Genomic DNA, 14613 nt, shown 5'->3' with positions numbered 1-14613 from the left:
AATTCTAATATAGGGCAATCCACTCTTCGATTATGAAGGAACTCAAAACAAATACGTATATATTCTGCTACGCAGCACAAAAGTAAATAATGACAATAAGATTGGACTAAAAAGAGAAAGTTTCCATAGCCTCTTATGCATTGAAAAGGATAAAATTGCCTAATGCAGAAAAACTTATCATCCCTATCACTGACATCATTGAAGGGGGAGTGCAACTGCATATCTCATTAAGAAATAGTTCAAAATATCTTTAATTCCTCAAATAGAAACATCAGATCAAACTCTCATGACGAAATCATCAACATGTCAAATAACTGTTCTTCCTTTTTAATACAAGCAAGAAAAGATGGAACTGATTTTGAATCTAGAAAGATTATTATATGCACTGAGATAAAGCAAATTGTTATCGAAAGTAAGAAACCTAGGGCCCTACAACATTAGGTGAATCAACAACCTGAATTGCGTGATGCCTCCTTAAAAAGTAAAAAGTAACTATTAATGAATATTTAAGATTTTCCTATGCTTGTTTGGGAACTCTGCATTTTGTGCTTTGTGTTTGCTTTCTCTCTCTCTTTCTCTTTCTTATGCCCTTTTTCTGTGTGTGAGGTTTCCTTCTTGGGTTTGTATATAAACCAAACCTACCTGCTGAAGAAAGTACCTTTGTGCATCATCTGAAGAAAAGAAATGGAGCTGCTAATCATCATCACTCTTCTTAGCCTTTCCCTCTCTTATCTTCCACCAACTTGTTCTTCTCAAATTCCATTGCAACCTTCACTCCACCTTCAAGGTGGGAACAACCTTCTTTCTTCCCTCTCTTTTTCTATCAACTCCTTATAACATGAGTTTCCATGTTCTTATTTTGTTCTTATTATCATTATCTTTCACACAAAGTCCTTATTATAACTCTTTGTATTCTTCCTTATAGATGATAATATAGGAGCAGTGAGTACAAAGCTGCAGCTTTCTCTACCAACAGTTCCTAGAAAGCTGAGATTCACTGAGAAAGTACTGCATGAGACTTAAAAAAGCTTCTTTTTAGTCCTCTTAACTTGTTTTCATCGATACTTATGTTCTTTATTCTTTATAATTTTCCAAAAAATAGGTTAAAGAAGATGGAGCCGCCACAGATCTTGGACCACACAAGCAGGAAGATTCCTTTGCTGCAGGTAATGATCAACAAAAATTGTTAGACTCATTGGACTGCATGAATTCAAAGAACTTCCTTGTTAATCCTAGCTTGTTCATCCATATCTCAAAAGCTTTTCATGAAAACTAGGAAAGCTGTCTAGAGTCTATTTACCTTCAAAGGTTCATGTACCAAATCAAGTGATCTAGGTTAATTTCATCATGGTAGGGGTAAACAAACACGTGAAAAACGAAAAGTTGTGAAAATAGTTGCATTTGTGGACTTTAGTGTTTAACACATCCAACTTTTCTCTTGTATGTGTGGTATCACATTCCATAAAAAAATTTATCCACTACTATCAAACATCTTATTCCTGTCCAAGTCAAGAATCACTTTACAATATCTTATCAGTATTCATTGTTTGACATCAATATGCATGTCTTAATGCTCATATTTTACTTATGATTCGTGCTCTAAACTTTTCATATTAAGTCATGAACAAATAGCAGTTCATGTAAACATCTTCACCTAAACTTACTATATTCACTTTTCTTATTGGCATAGATAGAAATAACAGCAATTTGTCTCTTACATTTGAGTAAAGGATGAACTATATCAGAGAATAACTCATGTTTCATTCTTTCTGTCTTGTTTTTAATACATCAAAATATATTGATGAAATAAGGAGAACAAAGTTCGGCCTTTTTTATATGAAATCCAAAAGGGACTTGTATTATATTTATGTTTGATTTGAAATCCACTTATGACTATATTAATTTAATCGGAAACACAAGATTCAGTAGCTAAACATGTTTATGAAATCGTGGAACTTTTACAGAGAAACAATACCATAGAAAGCAAAACATGGTGCTTGGCAACAAGGGGACAAGACAAGAATGGATGGAGGTTGATGACCCTTCACAATACTTTACCATGGATTATGCCAGAGTGAGAAGACGACGTCCCATACACAACAAGAAATTGCCTGTTGGTCCATAAGACAAGATATCATATTCATAACCCGTTTTCACCCTAGTTGTTCTTCAACCTTGTACTTATTATACTAGGTTACAATTTTGGCCAATATGTGTGTAATTAGGAACATGTGGAGTGTGTATTGTCTCTTCACTTTTACCTCCAATGGCTAGCATGGGGAGCAAAACCCTGAAACTTGTATGAAAACTAGGACTTCATCACCTAACTAATTAACAACTACTATTACTCTAAATTAATTATTATTCTCAATGAGTTTTGTTTTTGTTTTCCTTGGTGTTAGTAGTCAAAGGGGATTCATTGCCAACATTTCGTAAAACATGGTCTCGGAAAGTCAAATTTTGATTTGTATATTAGGTGGAACCCAACATAACTTGCTTGATTATCGTAAACAAATGTTTTTAACCAGTCATGGAAGAACCCTATTATCATGGCGATTTAGACACGGCATTGACATGCTGGTGGACCCATACATTTGCTAATAACTTTTTTTTTTCTCACATTCCTTCCTTGTGTAGCTTGGAGAAACAAAAAGAAAAAGAGAAGAGAGTTAAAAAGTAAGACATATTAGGATAAAGATTAGATTGTAATATTATTTTTTTAAAATTCTTGATAGTTTTTTTTAATATTTCATTTAATTGAAATATAAACTTCACATATTTACTTCCCAAAAAGAAGAATTTAACTAATCAATTTTTTTTTTAAAAACAAACATACGTAAAATTAAGAATTAGGCTAACAGGTTAAATTCTTAGAACGAAAATCACGAAAAAATAAATAAATGAAAGAATCAATTGAAATTAATGGAAGAGAAAATGAATCTCAAAGAGAGCAATCAACATTAGTGTCAACCGAGGAAAAGTCTATTTACTTCGTATGAATATGTGATTTACACAATTTTAAGTAAAAATACTTTATTAAGGAGAAATAAATACCTCTAGCTATCAGAATGTTGCCTACAGAAGATAAGAGCATTTAATGCATGCATGAAACACATTTTATTCATCTTCTACATCTAATATGTTCAGATGCAATGAAAACATTCAAGTGAGCTTGAAGTTGTTACTGTCTTATAAAAAGCATTTTCAAATGTTTTTTTCTTTCTTCATCTACATAAAGTTATCATTTGGAAAGAAGGAGTTCGGTTTCCAAAGTGACAAAATGTTGTTAAAATATTTTATATTTTTTTTGCCCTAAAGATTTGTAACAACACTATTGTGTTTGTTTAGCAAACTAGAAGAAAGAGATTAAACTTTGTAAATGTTAATACTAGGGTTTTAGCCAAAAGTAAAAGTGTACCTGAGTGGAGAGATGGGACCCAGGCACGGTCGGTTGATGTAGTGTAGTTGCTGACGTGTCGGTCTTCTTCTCCTTCAGTCGGTCGCTCCTTCTTGGTGTCTCCTTCGGTCGGGCGGGAGAGGGTACCTGCGAAGGCACTCCGACGCTCAAGTAAGTAATGAGATTCTAAGTGAGGTTTAGTAAGTGAATCAAAAACGTACCTTTCTCTGGCTTGAGCACTGTATTTATAGGATTGCTAAATGAGCTTTCTACCTCTAAATGGGCTTTCTACCTCTTGGGCTCAGGGTGGTTATGGATAGGTTTTACCAATCGTGCTCCGGAATACCCGGGGGAAAATATCTTCTTCACACGCGTATTCCTTATTTTTCGGAGTATCTTAACTACCTTAGTCTTGTTGCGCCCTCACATTTATTATGAGTTCGGTCGGTCGGTACATCTGTTCGTCCGGTGCCTGCCGGTACACTTGCCCCCAGGCTCGAGGTGAACAAAGGCCGAAGAGTCGTAATGGTTGTTCTTTCGAGGTGCAGGCATTAAGTGTAATGGTATGATGGGACATTTGCTTTTGGTCGAAGACGGCGGAGATGAATCCGGCGGTGTGGATTAAATGACGTTTCGAATTCCGGCTGATATGGGTCGTAGGATGAGAGGGAATCTAACGGATGGGGGTGAGAGGGAAATGCTATAAATAGCGTTCCCAGTTGCAAAGAGACCACGTTTCGTTGAGTTCGGCATCCGAGTTGCTCTGATTGCAGCGTCTACATTGCGAGTTATTGCGCCGTACAAACCATAGTTGCCGACCGAGGTGTTAATTTGTGAACGAAAGGTTAGTTATGTCGCAACTTTCTTCAAATAGGGTAGGGAGTAGAGTGGGGAGTCATCGTCCGGAAGTGACGAAAGTACGAGTGGATCTGTGGGTCCGAGCTATGACTGGGTAGATATGAGTGTTAGGAACACACCCACTGTTTTTAAGAAACCGGACGACCTTGACAAAGTGATAGCTAGGGCCCCCGTAGTGCGGTCCGGTTTACCTTCAGATATTCTCATTGCTGAAATATATGGGTACACCGACCGTGTCTGTCATCGAAGGGAGAATGCTTCGGTAGATTTCTTTTATGTTTATAGTACGTTATTCGTTGATTTGAAAGTAACGTTGCCGTTCGATGAGTTCACAATGGATGTGCTACGGTTTCTCAACATAGCACCAACCCAACTTCATCCGAACGCGTGGGCGTGCATGCAGGCCTTCCGAATGGTGTGTCAACTTTTTGACTTGACGCCCAGAGCGGGAGTGTTTTTATTTTATTATAACACACATTCGTCCAACCCTGTAAGTTGGGTGTCATTGACCAGCCGTCCGGGAAGTGTGCGGTTTGCGGCCTTCACCACGTCCTACAAGAATTTCAAGGAACGATATTTCAAGATATTCGTAGAGCCGGACGGCCTAGAGTACTTTTATAATGATGGTATTACTAAGTTTCCATTCCATTGGACCCAGGATCCGACTGTGCTTAACGTGAGTTCTCGTATGGCTCTGTCGGATTTGGATAAGGCCGTCATGGTGGTATTTGACCAACTCCCTCACAAGTTACCTGCGAGGGAGATAATTTCATTATATGCGTCGTCCGACCCCTGGGCGGATTTTATTGGTATGTAATTGTAAATTCGGTTTTACTGAATAACTTCATTAATAGTGTTTAATTCCTGTGTTTTGCAGAAATCATGAGTCGTGCGGACGCTTCTATCGGTACGGCCGGGCCATCGGCAGCTGTGCCGGCCACAACGGTTACTGCGGCGGGTGCTTCGGCTGCTGCAAAGAAAAGGGTTTGGCCTCCGAAGGGAAGTCGTGAGGGCCGAGCTGGGTCATCCCGTACGGCTTCGGAGCCAACGGTGTTGGCGGTCGGCCTAGATATAGCAACTCACTTGCAGGCGGAGCTGACTGCCGAAGAGAGTGAGGTTTTTGCCACCATCCCAACAACTAAATTGATGGTGGAAACATTAGAGTTGCAAAGTAGGGCGCTCATGGCAAGCCGGACGGTGGTTGAAGAGCTAGAGAGAGTGACGACCATTACCATTCCTCGGTTAAAGAAGGATGTGACCGAGGCCACTCAAGCTGCTAAGATGTCGACCGAGAAGGTAGAGGGGTTGAAGGTTCAATTGGAGGAGAAGCAGACAGCCTTAAAAGCGCAAGAGGAACTTACAAAGAACCTTGAGGCGCAACTGAAACAAGGAGCCGACCGGGAGGAGGCATTAAAGACGGAAGTGGCTAAGTGTCAGGACTTTATGCTTCGCATTAGCGAAGAATACTTCCGGCTAGGCATCCAACAAGTGGCTTGTCTGCACGGTACGCCCCTGGAGGACGACCGGTATGATATTGAGAAGTTAGTGGTGGATGGAAAGCTTGTGTCGACCAACCTTGGTTGTATGCTGTAGATTTTTATTTTGGATGCCGAACGGGGTGTAGTTGATTCTGTTAGTAACAATGCGAAGCCGAACGAGTAATACATAATTGCGATTTCGTTATAGTAAGTTAATTCTGATGCTGAACTCGGCATAAATGAGTCGGATGCCGAACGAGACATAAATAAATTAATTTTGACGCCGAGCGTGGTATAGATAATTGAATAATTTTGATGCCGAACGTGGCATAAATAATTCCGATTGTTAAAGTAAAAGTCTGATGCCAAACGAGGCATATATAAATCCGATAAATTCTGATGCCGAACGAGGCATAAATAATTCCGATTACGTTAAAGTAATAATTCTGATGCCGAACGAGGCATATATAATTCTGACTACGTTAAAAGTAATAATTCTGATGCCGAGCGAGGCATATATAATTCTGACTACGTTAAAAGTAATAATTCTGATGCCAAACGAGGCATATATAATTCTGACTACGTTAAAAGTAATAATTCTGATGCCGAACGAGGCATATATAATTCTGACTACGTTAAAAGTAACTTTGTTTGCAGCTTCTGCCTGTCCGTTTGTTTGCGGATGTTCGACTGAACTAGCGATGTGTTTGATATGGAGCTTCTCGTAAAATTCAGCTAACGATCGGTCGGTGAATTGCCGACCGTTATCGGTGATGATGATTTGTGGAAGCCCGAAGCGGCAAACGATATTTTTCCATACGAAATTTTGAACATTGCGGGCGGTGATTGCAGTCAGGGGCTCGGCTTCGATCCACTTGGTGAAGTAATCAATGCCGACTAATAAGAATTTACACTGGCCTTTACCGGGGGCGAAAGGACCAATGATGTCCATACCCCATTGGACGAACGGCCAAGGTGATAACATAAAATGGAGTTCCTCAGGCTTTTGATGGGACAAAGTGCCAAACTCTTGGCATTTAAGAAAATTTTGGACGAAATTGGTGCAGTCACCCTGGACGGTCGGCCAGTAGTATCCGGCCCGGAATACTTTGGCAGCCATTGTCCATGCGCCGGAGTGAGTTCCGCAAATTCCTTCGTGCAATTCTTGGATGACATAGGAAGCTTGGTCTGGTGTCAAACATTTAAGGAGTGGTTGGGTATAACCTCGGCGATAAAGGTCGTCGCCGATTAAGACAAAACGGGCGGCCTGCAGCTTCATGGTTTTTTCGCCGAGAGGACTACATGTGCCATCGAGTAAATATTGCTTGATTGGGGTAATCCAAGTAGATTCCGTGTCGGTCGTCAGGCATTCCTGTAGGTCGATGCTTGGGCGTGCAAGCGTAACATGGATGACCGACCGATGCATTCCTTTACACTTCGTGGTTGCTAACCGGGACAAGGCGTCCGCGCGGGTATTGTGATCGCGTCGAACGTGCTGCATAGAAATTTCAGAAAAGGTGCTCATCGACTGTTTGACTAAGTGATAGTATCGCTGTAAAAAGCTTTCTCAGACTTCATATTCGTCGTTAAGCTGACCGATGACAAGCCGGGAATCACTTTTGCAAATTAACTTAGTGATTTCTAATTCTTGAGCGAGACGTAGACCGGCTAATATGGCTTCATATTCGGCCTGATTGTTTGAAGCTTTGAAGTCGAATTTGAGGGCTTGCTCGATGACAATCTCGCCGGGGCCTTCCAAAACAACTCCAGCGCCGCACGACCTCTCGTTGGAGGAGCCATCAACATATAAGATCCATGATGAATGTTCGGTCTCAGCTGAAGAAGTAGTGAGTTCAGCTGCGAAGTCGGCGAGAGCTTGCGACTTGATCGCTCCGTGTGGTTGGTACTGAATATGGAATTCGGATAGTTCGATCGTCCAACCGATCATTCGTCCGGCTAAATCTGGCTTAGTGAGGATCTTTACAATAGGGTAATTTGTCCGAACAATAATCCGATGATTCTGAAAATACATACGCATTCGTCGGGCGGTAATGATGAGGGCCATGGCTACCTTTTCGATCGTCTGGTATCGGATTTCGGCGCCATGAAGGGCGCGGCTGACGAAGTAAACCGGCCGTTTTTCAAAATTAATTTCTTGCACTAAGACTGAGCTGACGGCTTCGTGTGAAACGGCGAGGTAGACTATGATGGGTTCTCGTGCGTCCGGTTTCTGGATGACCGGCGGGGTTGATAAAAAAGTTTTCAAATCGAGGAAAATTTCCTCACATTCGATCGACCACTCGAAGCGGGATGCTTTTTTCAGTAGTCGGACGATGGGCCTCGTTCGTTCGGCGAGTTTAGGAACAAATCTGGATAGTGCGGTGAGTCGGCCGATAAGTCTCTGAATTTCCTGAATGGAGTTGGGACTTCGCATTTCGGAGATAGCTCTGCACTTCTCGGGGTTAGCTTCTATGCCTCTATGAGTTAGCATAAAACCTAAGAACTTCCCCCCCTCGACGCCGAACGCACACTTGTCTGGATTGAGTCGCATCTGGTGTTGGCGGAGGGCCTGAAAAACTTCTTTTAGGTCGGCAATATGTTGTTTGCATGAGTCGGACTTGACGACGATGTCATCGACATAGACTTCAACATTCCTACCAATCATGTCGAGGAATACGTGGTCCATTAGTCTTTGATAAGTGGCTCCGGCATTTTTGAGTCCGAAGGGCATCACTTCATAGTAGAAATTGCCGGAATCAGTCATGAAGGTCGTCTTCTTTCGGTCGGCCGGGTGCATTTGGATTTGATTATAGCCAGAGTAGGCATCAAGGAAGCTGAGGATGTGATGCCCGGCTGCACCGTCAACGAGACGATCAATGGTAGGCAGAGGATACGAGTCTTTTGGGCAAGCTTTATTGAGGTCTGTGTAGTCAACACACATACGCCATTTTCCGTTCGCTTTCTTCACCATAACCACGTTGGCTAGCCATGTGGTGTAATGGGCCTTCCGAATGAATCCAGCCTGTAACAATTTGTCGGCTTCCTCACGTGCGGCTTGACGTCGTTCCTCGCCTAGATGTCTTTTCTTTTGAGCTATTGGCTTAGCTTCTCTATACAGTGATAATCGGTGAGTGATAACCTGTGGGTCTACGCCAGGCATATCAGCGGCCGTCCAGGCGAAAATATCGGAATTTTTAACAAGTGTCGTCCCGATGGCCATTCGGTCGTCCGGTTTCAGCGAAGTACCAATGTGCGTAGTGTGGCGATCATCGCGAAGCGGGAATGGATGCAAGTGTTCTCCTGCTTCCATACGGGGATCGCCCATGCGAGGGTCGAGGTCAACAAGGGCTATCATTTGACGACGGGACATGTATCGTCCGGAACGCCGTGTGGGGGAACGTCCTCGTTTTTGTGGGACTCGGTCGTCCGTATTGGTTGTATAGAGTCGTCGAGTTGGCTCACTTTTTAAACTTGCTACATAGCATTCCCTAGCGGTTTTTTGATCGACATGGATGGTTGCAATGTCGTTAGTGGCCGAAGGGAATTTCATGGCTAAGTGTGGGGTGGAGACAATGGCTTTTAATCTGTTGATAGACGGCCGACCGAGCAGGATGTTGTAAGAAGTCTGGGCGTTAACCAGCAGATATCGTACGTTTATTGTTTTGTGGAGACCATCTTCCTCACCGAAGGTTGTATACAAGTCTATATACCCCTTAGTGTCGACCCGTTCACCTGAGAACCCTACAATTTGTTCGTTATAGGGTTGAATTTCTGATTCTGGAATGCGCATTTTTTTGAAGATTTCCCAATATAATATGTCGACTGAGCTACCTTGGTCGACCAAGGTCTTGGCAATTGCGAACTTGTCAATTTCGACAGTGATTACCATAGGGTCGTCCTGGGCTGGATCTATAGCTGTAAAGTCGTCGTCAGTGAAGGTGATCGGAGGTATGTGTGGACGCCTCCTTGTGGTAGCATGAGCGGACTGGATGTCTCGGAGATGTTTCTTTCGGGCGGAATTTGAGCACCCGCCACCGGCAAAGCCTCCAGCTATATAATTAGCTTCGTGGTTCGGTTCGCCCAAATTAACGGGTCCAGCAATCATGTTGATGACTTCGCGGACTCGTTGGCGAGGGCGGGTGTTTCGGTCGGGACTTATGCTGCGGGCGCGTGTACGCCGAACGGGGCTTTCACTGCGTTTCCGCGAAGCCTGGTTATGGTCGGTTCGGCGTTTATAATCGTTACGGTAAGACCGGTCGGCACCACGAGATGTACGGTCGATACTCCGTGGTGGGGATCTTGAATTTCTTGCCCTCTTAACGAACTGTCTCAAATGACCAGCCTGAATGAGCTCTTCGATTTTGTCCTTCAACGCCTGACATCCTTCGGTCGTATGGCCGAAGTTTCGATGGTATTGACAATGCTTAGCGGTGTCTGCATTCGGTGGCGTTTGATATTGCTTCAATATCGGAATTAAGTCTGTTTGTAGTGCTTCATCTAAGGCTCGTCCCCTCGGCACAGTTAAGGGGGTATAACTGTTAAACCTGGGCATTCGGCCTCCTCTGCTCCGGTCGGATCTTGGAGTGATTCGGGCGGTGCGTTCGGTCTCGACTTCTCTTTCTTTGTTCGGGGTTTGATCTTTGAGGACTCCAGATCCGACGGTTTTGAACTGTTGGTGGTAATCGATGTGTTCTTCGATTTGCATGAATTTGGTTGCTCGAGCTCGAAGGTCTTCCATGTCTTGAGGCGGTTTCTTGATGAGACTTTCAGTAAAACGGCTCGGCCGGATGGCCGAGACCAAATGGTGCAATGCAACTTCCTGCTTGAGTCCTCGGATGTGCATGCATGCTTTGTTGAACCTATCTAAAAAGGTTCTGAGAGATTCACCTTTTTCTTGTTGTACCGCTAAGAGAGACATGGAGGACATGTGATGCGGTCGGCTAGTGGCATACTGAGTAGAGAATTTTACGGCTAAGACGTCGAAGTCGTCAATGGAATTCGGAGACAGCTCTGTAAACCAAGTAAGAGGTTCTCCCTGGAGCGACGTGGGGAATACTTTACACCACACATTATTATCTGTGGTATACAAAGTCATTTGCGTCTTGTAGACATTTAAATGCTCGTCCGGGTCGGTCGAGCCGTCATAGAGTTTAATAGCGAGACCTCTCCATTTGTCAGGAAGTGGAGTGGTGATAATTTCGTCTGTAAAAGGATGACCCCTTTTACTTGACTTTCTTTCGACTGTTTCAGCTCTGGAAGCAGGATTGGTATTGGCAGGTGTAGGTATGCGAGAGGCGATTCGGTCGGCCATATAGGATTGGCCTTCTCGTTCGGGATTATCGACCTGTTGTTGGAGTCGTGCATTCTGCTCTCTTAATAAGGCGATTTCTTCTTCTTGGCGGCGTCTATCTTCTTCATGTTGACGATGGTCTTCCATCCCCTTTTGTCGCAGTTCCTCCATCTGAGCTTGGAGGATTTGAATCATAGTCATCTGTTCTGCCATAGCGTCGTTGTTGTTTCTTGTCGCAACCATTATAGCTTCAAAAATTGAAGATTTGCCTCGGCCCCACGGTGGGCGCCAATTGTACCTGAGTGGAGAGATGGGGCCCAGGCACGGTTGGTTGATGTAGTGTAGTTGCTGACGTGTCGGTCTTCTTCTCCTTCAGTCGGTCGCTCCTTCTTGGTGTCTCCTTCGGTCGGGCAGGGGAGGGTACCTGCGAAGGCACTCCGACGCTCAAGTAAGTATGAGATTCTAAGTGAGGTTTAGTAAGTGAATCAAAAACGTACCTTTCTCTGGCTTGAGCACTGTATTTATAGAATTGCTAAATGGGCTTTCTACCTCTAAATGGGCTTTCTACCTCTTGGGCTCAGGGTGGTTATGGATAGGTTTTACCAATCGTGCTCCGGAATACCCGGGGGAAAATATCTTCTTCACACGCGTATTCCTTATTTTTCGGAGTATCTTAACTACCTTAGTCTTGTTGCGCCCTCACATTTATTATGAGTTCGGTCGGCCGGTCGGTACATCTGTTCGTCCGGTGCCTGCCGGTACAAAAAGTGTTAAACATTAAAAAAAAATCATTATTACCAACGGATTTGTATCCGTAGAATCTATATTTAAAAGTAAATTCAATATTATTAATAATAACATGTTAACAAAACTTGACTAGTGTAATGGTTAAAACTTAGTTGATAATTTAAGGAGCTTGGTTTCAAATTTCACTTGCAGCGGTTACATCAAAGAAGTTTTAACCATTACACCAGTCAAATTCTTTTGTCATATTGTGATTATTATTATATTTATTAGTATGATTATCCATATTAATATAATTAATCATATAAACATTACTAATACTAGTGAAAACACTGGCGTGGTTGTGCCTGTGTATCCATATTTTCTTCTTTTACTCAATTTTTACGATGATAGAAATGTAACATGCATACATAAATAATTTTGGATGACTCGAAATTGAAAAACAAAATATGGAGTGCAGAGAGTGATTGAAAATTGAGATTATTTTATTTTATATGTGAGATTTGGTGTGGAAATGGGTGAGAGTATGCTCTGTCTTTTTTTCCGGTTGTTGCCTTAAAATAAGGAGTTAAGAGAAGAGTGAGAAAGTCATATAAAAACTGTACATTGATATTAATTTAAAAAATTAAAAAATAATTTTATTTTTTAAGTAATTCATATGAAATGACAAAATACTCCATTGTATTAATAAAATGAAATATATTAAATAAGGATAGAATCGGAAAAAATTTGTACACCAAAAAGCAGTTATAATGGAAATTTTTTTTTTATATAAGTATAGATTATTCATATATTTAATATCGATCAAATTAATAAGTATTAATTATTATAATAACATTATTAATAATATTATAAATAATATTTAATATTAATAAATAATATTATAAATAACATTATTAATAATAAATCATATTATTAATATTATCAATACTATTAATATCATTAGTAGTATTAATATTATTAATATCATCAATATTATTAATATCATCAATATTATTAATATTAATATTATTTATAATATTATATTAATATTATTTATAATATTATATTAATATTAGTTATGATTACCTATTAGTTAATAGTATCCATACTTTTTAGTTATCACACTAACCAATATAAAAATATCTTGAGTAATTTATTCACTTCCTATCTTGTTGATATTGCATGTTATTGCATTTGTTCTAATATAAAGAAGGAGAAGTTTTTATTCAAACTTAGTTTTTGGAAAGGTTTTGACAAATTATTTATTAAGTACAAAATTATAGTCGGGTTGAGTATTATTGGACAATATTTGTAGAAAATGAAAAAGCTTTTTAAAACATGATATTCATCCCTCCTTATGTTTTACATGGTCTTCATAATTGGTATCAGAGTTCATATTCTAAAGGGTTAAACCCTTATCGTGATTGGAGGAAAAGATCCTACAACATTACTGGAATCATATTGCAAAAGGAGATTCCCTGTCCAGGCCTTTCTAAGAGAATATTTTTCTTATTGGAAAGGCAAGATGAAGATATACGTGAACTCCATACATTATCATAAGGTATATTAATATCAATGGTGATATTGAGATCTCGTCCCTAAAGAAAGACTAGGAAGAAGAAAAGTTCTACTAGATGCAATTGAACAACAAGGAAAGATACACTCTCATTTGTGCCTTATCTAAAAATGACTATGAGAATGTTCGCATGTTGAAGACTGTCAAGGAGATTTATGACTCCTTGATCATCAACTATGAGGCAAATGAAGATGTCAATCTTATAAAAGCTACAAACCTCACACATCAATACGAATCTTTCACCATAAAGGAAGGTGAAAGTTTGGATGACATGTTTGGAAGAATGCAGGTTCTTCTAAATAGGCTATAAGGCTCAAATAAATCTAAAGTTGTTGGATAACATACTTAAGATCTTGGAACCCAAGACAACGACCATTATAGAGCTGGCATGGGATGAGCTTCTTGGAATCTTGAGAGTGCGTGAGGTGCATAGAAGTCAAAAAAAAGCTTAAACCTAATCAAACATAGGTCTTAAAGCAAAGGTCAAGTCTACTCCAATTAGAAGAAAAAAAACTAGAGCTCTCAAAGCCTTAGAGGAAAAAAAAGTTGAGATATATAAGGTTGAGTCTAACAACACAACCAATAAGAAAATATCTCTTATGTCCCTATAGTTTAAGCGGATGCTTAATGAAGAGGATAAGGAAACAAAAGGTTTTCGTTAAAGAAATGATGAAGTTTCTTGTGACATCATCTATTGTAAGAAGTTGAGGCATATGTGGACTAAGTGTCCAAAGTTAAAGATAAAGATAAAGTCAAAGTTTTAGCAAAAAAGTTTGATAGAAACCTAAGAAGATTCGGACTCAAGGTCAGATCATCATTGAGGAAGGCATTCCAAGGTTCATCAAGGTAGCGAAAGAAAGAACTATGCAAATTTGAAAAATTATTCTCAAGTTTCAAGTATGAAACTCAACACTTAAGGTTCTCATTTCCAAGGAAGGATCCTTGGTGGTGAGTCTAGAAGAATACTCCTATTTTAAATGACTCAAAGAATAAAAAGACAAAAAAAAAATACATTGTCAATTCTCATTTTTCTAAAATTTTAAAATAAAAATTTTCTATACATCTTATTAGCAATATATTTTATAACAAAATTACTAACAAAATCCAAAATTAGTAAGAATTTTCGTTTAGATATTAGTATTAATTAAATTCATACTAGAAATCAAATATAAAACAAAGTTTATCGTAAATTTAATAGTTCTAAATCAAATAATTAATTTTCATTACAGTTTTAAAGTGTTTACAAAAATTAACTTAAGTAATTAACTAAGGACCTAATTGCAATTAT

General features: G+C 40.1%; 1 protein-coding gene across 1 annotated transcript; it reads left to right on the top strand.

Annotated features, from left to right (window-relative positions):
* The first annotated feature begins 536 nt into the window (after positions 1 to 536).
* LOC137805767 (uncharacterized) lies at positions 537 to 2389 on the top strand. The gene is made up of 4 exons (XM_068605690.1): positions 537 to 787; positions 926 to 1005; positions 1103 to 1166; positions 1965 to 2389. The coding sequence occupies exons 1-4, from the start codon at positions 685 to 687 to the stop codon at positions 2123 to 2125; spliced, it is 408 nt and encodes a 135-aa protein (XP_068461791.1). The 5' UTR covers positions 537 to 684; the 3' UTR covers positions 2126 to 2389.
* Positions 2390 to 14613: the final 12224 nt, after the last annotated feature.

This window comes from Phaseolus vulgaris, chromosome 3 (assembly GCF_000499845.2).
Source record: "Phaseolus vulgaris cultivar G19833 chromosome 3, P. vulgaris v2.0, whole genome shotgun sequence".
NCBI classification, from domain to species: domain Eukaryota; kingdom Viridiplantae; phylum Streptophyta; class Magnoliopsida; order Fabales; family Fabaceae; genus Phaseolus; species Phaseolus vulgaris.
Note: the sequence above shows the minus strand (reverse complement) of the source record. Positions and strands in the feature narration are given on the sequence as shown.

Coding starts and splice junctions, on each gene's coding strand:
- LOC137805767 (XM_068605690.1), top strand. CDS start 685: ATGGAGCTGCTAATCATCATCACTCTTCTTAGCCTTTCCCTCTCTTAT. Junction 788..925: donor ACCTTCACTCCACCTTCAAG/GTGGGAACAACC, acceptor TCTTCCTTATAG/ATGATAATATAGGAGCAGTG. Junction 1,167..1,964: donor GGAAGATTCCTTTGCTGCAG/GTAATGATCAAC, acceptor GAACTTTTACAG/AGAAACAATACCATAGAAAG.